Raw genomic sequence first — 11,246 nt, 5'->3', positions numbered from 1 at the left:
AGGGCCAGCTCTTGTGCTGGGGACGGTCATCGGGTGTAGGACTTCCTTCAACGTTAAGGCAACACGGGGAAAGCAGGCAGGGCAGAAAGTCAGCAAAAACCTTAAAAATTGCTTGAGGCAGGGGGTAACTGGTGCGTGGAAGAAAATACAAATTTGTGCTCCTGTTTGGCTCACAGACGCAAACTGCTCCCACAAAGGCAGGGCTAACTTCACAAAGAGAAGAATGTTTATTGTGAGTAGATAACATGAGAGCAGCTGGGAACCGCCCGGAACGAACTTTTACCACAGATGAACGCTCTCTCCTGCTCCGTTACACAGCTGAGTCTCCATTCACTTTGCTTACAGAGGACGGAGGGACGTTAGGTGTGTAGGACAAGGTGCGCAGAGCTAGCTGCATAGGCCAACAAAAAGTTTCTACAAAAACTACTGCAGACTAGACAAGCATTTCTATGATTTCTTGAAAAAAAAAACATTCGTCAGATACAGATGTAACAAGTACACCCAGGTAATGCGTTAGTACTCAATGGGCTGTATTTGGTATTTTAAAAAGATAAAGCCAAGTAATTTTTTTTTAACAAAAGCTCCTTCAGACTCCTTCTAAAGAAACATTTCTTAATGCAGAGTCACACATTTTCCACCTAAGTTTTTGTGTGTGTTAAGAAGAGGTTTCCTTGCTTTGCGTCACAGGAAGCTGCATAGGTTATTTCCAAACACGTGGGGAGGCTGCTGTCCTTTAGGAGTTTTTCTGTGGAATTTTGATTGTCACCTAGAAAAAGAAAAAAAAAAAGAACAGTCACAAATTATTTTCCTGAAGACTGTGCGGTTATCTTCACTTGAAGGCTGAGAGGCAGCAGCAGCCTACGGAAGAGAACCAGAGGCCAGTATATCCCAGTCAGTGGTCTGGAGACCTGTCTGGAAGGCTCAAAGAGAGGGGGAAGCTCAAAGGCTGGGTCGCGGTATCTCTCCAGATCCTCAGATCTCTCCTCGCCTGGAGCTCCTGCACCAGATCAGCCCCCTGCCCGTCGCAAGCTGGAGGCTCTCCGCTGTTACACACTTCACTGTTCTGTAACTCCGGGGCCACGGGCTAACCACCTCTGCCCAAGAGCTCCGTCACCCTTGAGACAGCGCAGCTGCAGGCAGACAGCGTGACAGCCCTCTGCCTCGGCTTACAGGACGTTACTCAGCCTGTGGTGATGGGATTGCCTAACACCAGGAACTCGTCTCGCAGGTGGACCTGAGGGCACATCAGCTCAGGAGAGCCGCATTAAATACTGGTGGTCACTTCTCAGAAATTCACGGAGAGGTCCATACGCTTGCATTGTGAAACGGTGCCAAGCAGTGCAGGCAATTGGTTATCTCTTAGGTATCCCCTTGTTTTCCTCAGCAGTATAAAGCAAGGCTAGCGTTCTGTTTTAAACAGAATTGCGTGGAGTTGTGTTTGCAGTTACTTCAGAAGCACAGCTCCACATTTGTTCCAGGCATTAGAAGGAAGAATTGCAACTCTCAGGCCAGCCTATACCAATGGGCACAAATACAATGTGGAGCTAAGGCAGACTGGGGAAGTCCTTACAGGGATACTCACGTTTTTCACCTCTACATATGCCTCCAGACCATATTCTCCCAGCTCTCGCCCATTCCCAGAAGCTTTGTAGCCACCAAACGGGGCTTGGGCACCAAACACATCGTAGCAGTTTATCCTGAAATGGAAACGAAGAGTTACGCACCTGCAGGTGCGGAACCGCTTAATGCAAGGGTGCTTCCACAGCAAATGGACATCTCAGCCATTTACAGCAGAGGGACAGCTGAATTTCCAGGCAGGATTCCCATATTTATCAGTTCTCTCAGCCAATAGAATTAATCGATACTGGAACCTTATCCTCACCAACCAGGAAACAAAATACCATGAAATGGATTCACATCTCTCGTTATCACAGGACCAAGCGTCCAGGTTGCCACCCAAACCTCCTTCAGAGGACAGATACCAAAAACACCTACTTGTTCACTCAGTACCATAAAAAAAAAAAAGAGAGAGAGAGAGATTGTGAGATACTGGATCTCCAAAATCTTTTGTGCTAGAACAGTAAACTGGTGTTGAATTACTGACTTTGGCGCAGTCTTTGGCACGGCCTCAGAACACAGAGGAACATCCGCTGCAGCAGCCAAGACAGCCCAGATGTGCGCGGTGATTTAATCACTGCTGGCACGCAGCGCCCTGCAGCAGCTGCTCTCACTGCCAGCTGCAATACTGCATTTCCTTTCCCCCCGAAGCAGAGACAGGCTATCGAAGAGCAAACTGAGTGGGAAACGGCAGCACGCGAGGAAGCTGCCAGCAGTTTAGGGAGAAGGAAGTGCTGAGCCTCACCAAACTGTTCCAGCTCGCAGGCCGTGTGACACATAGTTCGCTTTGTCAAGATCCTTCGTAAAGACTGCTGCTGCGAGGCCGTACTTGGAGTCATTCGCTCTCTCAATGACTTCCTCAATTGTTTTGAATTTCAAAATCTGCATGACTGGCCCAAATATCTGCAAAATCCAAACAGAGCATGTGAAAATCTGTGCAAATCGGTCACGGGGAAGGCCGTGGTTGATGCTGCAGTTAGGTATGTGTGGTAGAAGTCACACAGGATGTTGAATTCAAAGTATCACTTCCCATACTGCAAAGCGCCCCAGATGTAAACTGAGGGAAGTTTAATGTGGTAACTTTCTAAGAGGCGTTGAGTTTCACAGTTCATGAATCTCCAGTTCTTGCAGACCCAGGTTTTCTAGACAGAAAGGCGCTGCAGGTCTCACCTCCTCTCTGGCAATCGTCATGCTGTCCTGCACATCACCAAAGACAGTTGGCTGGATGAAATAGCCTCTATCTGCAGCAGGGCTGCCACCACACAGCAATTTGGCTCCTTCACGCTTCCCAGTGCTGATGTAACCGAGGATCTTCTTAAACTGCTCTTCATCTACCTGAGAGCCATGAGGACAGACAGATCAGCTTCACCTTTACCAGGGGTAAAAAAACAGATTCAACCACAACCCGCCGTGCATGCAGCTGTGCTCTAGCAGCTCCTCATTTCAGCAGACTGGCAAGCCAGCTTCAAAGGCAGATGATAATTTTTAAATGCCGGCATCAAGTAGAGGTTTTGGAATAATCAGAATGGCCAATCAACTTCTCCCTCCTGCACAAGCAAGGAGGTAACGGGCACAGTTCAAAAGAGATTAATCAGGAGACAGAAGGATACCTTTCATCCTCATCTACGGATGCACAAGATTTGAACTATTTCATGAAGTTCAGGACATTTCCTGCTCTTACCTGAGGACCCTGCTCAGTTTTAAAGTCAAACGGGTTTCCAACCACCCTGGACTTGGCCTTCTCAACACTCCTCTCCACAAACTCATTATATATATCTTCCTGGACATACGTTCGGGATCCAGCACAGCAGCACTGCCCTTGGTTGAAGAAGAGGGCAAAATGGGCTTGATCCACAGCCCAGTCCACTAAGATTGGGGAGAGGAGAGAAAACAAATAAGCAAACAAAACCAACCAGAGGCAGTAAGTGACTTCTTTTGAATTACTAGACATTAGGAACAAATTTTTTATACTGAGGGTGGTGGCACACTGGCCCAGGTTGCCCAGAGAGGTGGTGGAAGCCCCATCCCTGGAAACGTTCCAGGCCAGGTTGGCCGGGGCTCTGAGCAACCTGATCTGGTTGGAGATGTCCCTGCTCCTTGCAGGGGGTTGGACTGGGTGGGCTTTAACAGCCCCTTTCCACCCAAACCCTTCTGTGATTCTGTGACTGTTGTGCAGACTACTGGAGTATCAGGGATACAAAGTCCTTTCAGCTGACAGGCAGTTTCCATGCTTTGGTAGGGCAGAAGTTACGTACAGATTTAATTAGTATAAGAGTCTATTAAAGCAACCCATACTAGAGAAAAAAAATAATCTAATCTGAGTCAGATTACGATTCTCATTTGAAATTATAAGGTATTAAGGGAAAGTTATTTTTGATCTAGAAGAATTTCCTTTCTTACTGCCATATAAAAGCATGTGTGTCAGCTCATCAAGACCGAAAATGAGCCTATATGCAAGAGATGAGGGAACCAGGACTTCACGAGACTAGAAATGGGCACTAAGAGAAAGAAATGAAAACAGAAATGGAACTAAGACTGAAGGAAGATACTGAAACAATTCCCATTTGTTGATAACTGAACTTCTTCACAGCGCTGGGAAAGAAGTGGGAGTGAAGAAGTGCCGATACACAAATACAGCAGCTGCAGCAGGAGGCATGGAGACTTCCCGGGCTGAGCCCATCCAGGTGCTGTCAGAGCTGGAGACTCACGTGACACAGGAGAGGCTTCCTTTCCCCTGCAGCTCTGCTTGCAGAAAGCCAACACAAAAGGTACAGATCAAAAACTACGGTGGCAGGTGCTTACTGTCTGCATCAGACATTATGATATTTGGACTCTTTCCTCCAAGCTCCAATGTCACCCTCTTTAGGTTACTCTCTGCTGCAGCCTTCTGGATCAGATGCCCAACCTGCATCAGGAGAAAAACAGGTATTAGGAATTAACTCCTCCATCCAGCACCACCTGGCAGGGCGGCTGGTTTTAGATCTCTCAACAGTTTAATAATAATCCCTTCATTGTCAGGGCTTTACCGGAACAACCAAAGTCTGCCCAGAGTTTCAGCTCTGGTAAGAAGCAGCTCAAGGGAAACAATAGGAAGTGTTCTAAAGAAAGCACCAAAAAGAGTCTTATGTGAAGTAAAAAATACATGTCACACCCTGAAGTCAGCTGTATTTTTTAAAAAGAAGTGTAGAAGGCAAGGCAGCTCTAGTATTCGATACAGAAAAGGTATTACAGCAATGAGATATTCTCTGTATCCTAAAGGCTTAAAGGTTAAGGCACTCCCTTACCTCCGTGGAGCCGGTGAAGGCCACTTTATCGACGTCCATGTGGGAAGAGATGGCAGCCCCTGCAGTGGGCCCGTAGCCAGGGATGATGTTCACCACGCCTGGTGGGAATCCAGCCTGCCGGTTCGCAGCAGGAGAGCGCAACGTTATTCCTTTTACAGATCAAGGATTTCACCGACCCTCATCTGTTAGTAACGCTTCAGTAGACCTCTCACGAAAAACAGAGCCTTTTCTACCTCACTTTAATTTCCCAGATCTTTAGTTTTAGTGCTCAGGTCACAAGAACCAGGACAACTCCACGCCTTCCATCCTAAGCGTAGTTTGGAGCTATGTATGTTAGCTTTCTAATCGCCCTGAAGTTTGTTGCTTAACTGAACCTTAAAGTCTTTCCCTAACCAAGATTTGTTCTCTGCATATGTATTTATAAGGACAAGAGGTTTTAAATCAAATGCTAAGATATCCAAGACAATCCAGCCTTTCTTCAGATCAGACAGCCCTTCTCTGTTCCTGTCACGTACCCGCCGCACCTCACCAGTTTGCCCGTATCACGCCGCACCCCAGCAGCGATAGCGAGGCAGCGGATGGAAACCCAGCGTTTCGCTCACCTCTTTGATCAAATTGGCCACATAGAGAGCACTCAGCGGGGTTTGCTCCGCCACTTTCATCACAATAACGTTCCCAGTAGCCAGGGCAGGCCCCAGTTTCCATGCTTGCATCAGCAGCGGGAAGTTCCACTGAAAAACAAGGAGGCGTTTGCCGGTCTGAACTTGGGAAGTTTCTCATTAATTAGTGCATAACCAGTGAGCTTCACTCAAATCAGCTGCAGCACCTACGGAAGCAGGCTTTGGTCCTTCCCTAGCTGCTCTTCAGCATCTTCAGTGCTCCTTTTCAAGCACTGCCTTCTGCCTGTCCAGGACAAGTGTACTGTGAAGTGTGAGGTCTCTCAGTACCATTGCAAAACTCTAACTTTTTTTGGAGTTAATCTTTATGTCAGTTTAACCGTTAAACGCTCTTTTGAGGTGTTTCGAAAGCCTGTTTGTAATGACAGAGCAGCGTACACAGACCGGTGAAGTGCTTAAATTCAGTTCTTGCTCAATGCAAGTATAAAAACATGCAAACGCAGTACACAACAATCAGAACCTGGCTGCCCCTCTGAAGAGGTAACACTATCCGCGGATCATTGCGTAAATACGGCTTTGTTGTTGACAAACCACCTTGCTGCGCTTGCTGCCAGTTACAGAAATAAGATCAGGTACATAAAGCTGAACTTTGCGTGCTAGTCTCTACTTCCTTATCACACAGAGTTTTGGTTTTAATGCTAGGTAGTAGTTTAAACTTAACTGTGGTTCTGAGACAGATAACTCCGATAAAGGGGTTTAATTTTTTTTTTTTTCCCAGCAGATACAAAGTCAATCTCACTCAGAGCCCATGAAATCAATAAGTTGTTCTGTACTGCCAGAGCAAAGTAGCAGCCTTCCCAGCTGGTGCAAGCGTAACTTTCTTTACCACTGGAGGAAGCAGTGGTTAGCAACAGATAATAACTTGCATTTTAAGACAACTCTTCATGGTAACACCGAACTCTTGAAACGCTGCAGGAACTACTGATACATATCACTTACCGGGATGATCTGTCCACAAACTCCCACCGGCTCGTGTCTTGTGTAACAGAAGAAGTCTCCGTCTAACGGGATGGTTTTGCCATGGAATTTATCTGACCAGCCTGCAAAGTATCTAGCAACAATAAAGTTTTGGTCACGGAATTCAAAATAACAAGTCTCCTATCACCAGAAAATAAGAGAGACTTCCTTCAGCTATTTGCTTTCATCCTTTCTGCAGTCGCTTCATCAAACACATACCAGTACAATATTTCCCAAGCAGGCAATTTTAAGAACGGACAGTAAATACAAACATTTGTCTCTCTGCCTTTGCCAGCACTTTGCATAAATTCTGTCATTCCTGAGCTGTAACACAAGCAAGAGAGAAACATACGTACTTTGGAAAGTCACAGGAATTACAGCCTCATTCTTAAAAAGGAAAAATAGAGGAAAAGAGGGTGTCTGGTACGCTGCTATGGCCGAATGAAGCCACAGCCCTGTCACCCACAACGCTTGCATCAGAGCCATCGGGTCTCTGCGTGAGGCTCAGCTGCCCTGGGCCAGCTGCACACAACCACGGAGCATGACGAGTTACTGTGCTGTCACCGTAGCCTCGGTGCCTACCTGAGACATTTGACTACCATGTCCAAATCCACCAGGTAGGAGATGGAGTACGGTTTGCCATTATCCAGAGTTTCCAGGGCCTACAAAAGATGATGAGATTGCCTGAAGAGCGAGGTGGGGAAAGTCATGCATACAGATTTACATTTGATTCTCAGTTTGCGATTCAGATCTGTTCTACACGCTGGCCTTTTTGCTTTCAGTTTCCCAAAACTACTTTCCCGTCCTTTGTAGCTCTCTCACGATTTAATCTGCGGCTAAAGTCCCCATCACACCTGATGGGCACAAACCTATCTCTGCCTCCCTCTCGCCAAAGGCAGGGATGGCAGCAGAGAGCCCAGCCACAGAGCGCGATACGCACCGCCAGGTAAGCCCGGTCCCTCTCGATCAGGTCAGCGAGACGATTCAGCAGTTTCCCCCGATGAGAAGCATCCATCCTCCTCCAAGGCGAGCCCAGCTGAAAAGCTGCCTTGGCTGCCTTAACGGCCTTGTCCACATCTGCCTGCAGAGGAGACCCGGCAAGAGGGTGAGAAAGGAGAAACCAGCCCCCAGTCACTCCCTCAAAATACAGCTGAAGCCCTCCCTGGTCTCCAAGAGAAGACGGCCTCCAGCCAGACGGCACAAGTGGCTGCTAGTGCCACCTTTTTGGGAGGAAGAACTTGCTGCCTCGCTGCCAGACACCCATCGGTCCCAGAGCAGGGGAGCGCATGGGTTGCGGCCCCCGGGCCACTTTCCCCACGAGCATCAACCTGGGCAGTGCTGCAGCACAAACGCTGCTGCTGGACCGGCCGCAGCTTTCTTGCCTAGGCTGCATCTGTGGGGAAGAGGGAGCAGAAGCAGAAACAGATGGGCGCAACAGCCATGCAGGCGGCACCTATGCCTGCGCTTGTGCTCTCTGTTGTTTCAGCTCTGCAGAGTGCAAATATTGTCACGTTATTTCCGCATCTGCTGGGTTAATGTTTGCACCCTATCGCAAGGCATGGGAAAAGTTTTTCACACTGTCAGGATTCGATTTCGCCAGTGCAGTCTCAAGGAGTTGTTCCACTCGTCAAGTATCTCTAATCCATAATTTCGTCCTGTCAGGGCATTAACTGGTTTCTAGTTGGTTCTCTGTTCTGGCTTGCCCTAATGGTCTCGCCAGGACAAGCCAGTCTACCACGGACAAGGAAACAACAAAGGGTTTCCCTCACTCACCCCTCCCTTGGGGAATACAAACAAGTTTCCAGACTGTAGGAAGAACCCAAAATTGCTGGGAAACACCAACTCAGCTCTGCCACAGACTCCTAAGAGTGCCTTGCATACAGTATGGGATGATTACATGACTCTATTCCCCACCATCTCTTTCTCTTTTGGTTTTTTTTTAATTCCCAGGGCTGAGGACGATCCCCCACTGCATGTGTACAGAAGAAACCCGTCTCTCTGCCACCGTGACTCTGAGTGACACCACCAGCACAGCACCACGGGACCGCAAAGGTGTCTGCCTTCATCCCTGCCCGCCCCAGCAACCTCCACCCGCGGCTGCTCCCCAGCTCAGGCTCCACTGCACACCACATCTATTCCTCTTCACCCTTTCCAGGCCCAGCTTGCCACTGGTGAGAGGCAAAGCCAGAGGGCTTTTGTTGAAAGCAGTCGAGGAAGGACACAAGCAGCACTCAGTGGTATTTGTACAGGCCAGACACTTAGCACTGCAAACAGCACCCAGCAGAGCTGCCTCAGCCAGAGGCGAGTTAGTGTCTTCCTCTGCAATCCCCGTGCGCCTGCGCACGCAGAAAACAAACCGATGTCATCAAGAGAGCACTTACCTTATCGCCCTCAGCAACCTGGCAGATAACTTCTCCCGTTGCTGGATTGATAGAAGGGAAAGTTTTCTTACTGACTGCATCGTGCCATTCATTGTTTATGAAAATCTGCAGTGAAAAAAGGAAAGCGGTGTTAAGCCTTAGGGCCAGACCTAGGTGACATCAGTAGGAGCTTTAGTTGCTTGATGACATCTTAACAGGCTGTTTAATTAAAAGAGACTCAACTCGTGTGGGCTCCAAAACCGCACCAATACAGAGGAGTTATTTTACCCTAAAAGGACCCAACAAAAGATATGGCCTCAAGTTAATAAAAAGAATTCACATCTCGGCGAACAGCACGTGAACTGGAAGCTGTTCCTGTCTCAGTAGCTCCCTGCAAGACCTGGAAGCCTCAGGAGACTGAACAGTGGGAAAACCCTTCAGGCACGGACGATTCAGTTGATTTTGTACACGGCACTTAGAGCTTCTGGCAGCTGATGAGCTGATTTTAGGTTCCTCACGCACCGTTGTGAAACCGCGCCGGGCGCCAACAGCAGCTTTTCGCCAGCTCTTTCGTTCTCGGTAAGGGTGAATTTGTTTTGTTTTTCAGGCCCATGGCAAGAGTATCGGTGCAAAGATCATGGCGCTCCCCTGTAACTTGCCAAACCCTCAGCCAGCCGCCGGCGGCCCTGCCACGGCTGCGGGGAAGGGCTGGCTCGGTGCTTCCCCGGGGCTGCGGGCAGGGAGCACAAGGAGTGTGCGGGACAACCGGCACCGCACCCTCCCTCCCCGTGCCCTCTCCCGTAGTTTTCTCCTTAGACTGGACACCTCTGCACCCAGAGCTGCTCTTTCCCCAAAAGGAGGATTTCCAGCAACCCAAAGCTCCGGGCCCAAATGTCCGGCTGCTCCGGGGCTCAGCCCCGCACCGCGCCCCGCACAAACCCCTCCCGGGGCCGCGGCCGAGCCGGGGGAGCACCCAGCCCCGGGGGAGCCCCCAACCCCGGCCCTACCTTGTTGAAGGCGATGTCGGGTCGCGGGTTGGGCGCCGGGATGGGGGAGGCAGCGGCCGAGAAGGACGCGCCGAGCCGGGCCGGGCCGCGGCAGAGCTGGGAACCGCGCACCACTGCCCGCAACATCCTGCGCTGCGCTGCGCTGGGCTGGGCTGCACCGGGCTGCGGGCCAGGCCACGGCTCCTCCGGGGCGGTCCCGCTCCGGCCCCGCTCCGCCCCCGCGAGGCTGGGCCCGGCTGGGCTCTGTCTGGCACGCCTTGGGTCGGCTGGGACCAGCAAGGCTAGGTCCAGCAAGGCTCGGTCCGGCACGGTTCAGTCTGGCACGGCTCGGCCCAGAACGGCTCAGCTGGGCTGGATCCAGCAAGGCTTGGTCCGGCCACAGCGCAGTCTGGCACAGCTTGGCCCAGCATGGCTTAGCTCAGCTAGGCCCAGCTAGGCTCAGTCCAGCAAAGCTTGGCTGAGTTCTATCCACATTAGCACTGCCCAAGTTGAACCGGCTTGGCACGGCTTGGTTGGGATCGAATAGGCTTGGTTCAGCTCGGTTTGGGCAGTGCAGTTTGGCTGAGCTGAGTTCGAATGAAGTTGCCATGGCTTAGCTGAGTTCAGCCCCATGTGTGTCAGCTCAGCCCAGCTCAGCCCAGATCACACTGGCACGGCTTGGTTTGGTGCACGGGGGATGCCCCGTCGGTGTCTGGCACAGGCGTTGGCTGTCCCTGTCCCCATCCGTGCCCAGGGAACTCTGTGCAGGCAACAAGGAGAAAAGCAGAGGAAAACCAGAAACAGCTCTGGTTCGTTTTGCAGGGCAAGTGGTGTGCTGAGGGAAACGGCTGGGGAGCCCTGCGTACCTGGACATGCCGCTGTTAGCATGCGCACTGGAATTAAAAAAAGAAAAAAAAAAAGAAACTACTGTGTACAGGGGAAGTGGAACAAAGCCAGCAACGCCCTTGCACAACAGAAACACTGCTCAGTGCATGCGAACGAGCGGCTTCGTAGAATTGCTCCCAAGAGTGGCTAAAGGCCTTTTCTGCTTGTTTGTGTGAGATGCTTTGTTCAGCCTCAGCGTGCCTCAGCGCAGGCACAGACGCAGGGACCAGGGAGGTCCTCGAGTTATCATCGCCATCGCTAAGGAAGCCACAGACTAGCGGCACAAAGAGTTTTTAACCTCCAAAATAAACCTGCGGTAATTACCCCGTATCTGACAGTGCCTCTTTGGCTCCTGTAGTCTGAGGAGGGTAAGTGGAGACGGATGGCTCTAATTTATTAAAGGGGCCAGCAAAATTGTAGAATATGGAATTTTAAAATAGTTTAACTCACTCTCCTGGAAGACCCAGGTCACTGAAAAGT

The 11,246-nt window shown here is 50.2% G+C and overlaps 1 protein-coding gene across 1 annotated transcript; it reads right to left on the bottom strand.

Annotated features, from left to right (window-relative positions):
* Positions 1-204: 204 nt before the first annotated feature.
* On the bottom strand, positions 205-10,057 carry ALDH2 (aldehyde dehydrogenase 2 family member). The gene is made up of 13 exons (XM_086761564.1): positions 9,903-10,057; positions 8,917-9,021; positions 7,476-7,616; positions 7,118-7,197; positions 6,518-6,629; positions 5,504-5,632; positions 4,902-5,015; positions 4,420-4,522; positions 3,299-3,483; positions 2,788-2,952; positions 2,363-2,520; positions 1,583-1,697; positions 205-766 (listed from the first exon to the last, which is right to left on the bottom strand). Exons 1-13 carry the CDS (start codon positions 10,026-10,028, stop codon positions 734-736), a joined length of 1,566 nt encoding a protein of 521 aa, XP_086617690.1. The 5' UTR covers positions 10,029-10,057; the 3' UTR covers positions 205-733.
* Between the last annotated feature and the right edge of the window lie 1,189 nt (positions 10,058-11,246).

This window comes from Chlamydotis macqueenii, chromosome 17 (genome assembly GCF_036417535.1).
Source record: "Chlamydotis macqueenii isolate bChlMac1 chromosome 17, bChlMac1.mat, whole genome shotgun sequence".
Taxonomy (NCBI): domain Eukaryota; kingdom Metazoa; phylum Chordata; class Aves; order Otidiformes; family Otididae; genus Chlamydotis; species Chlamydotis macqueenii.
This window is presented reverse-complemented; position numbering and strand designations above follow the sequence as displayed.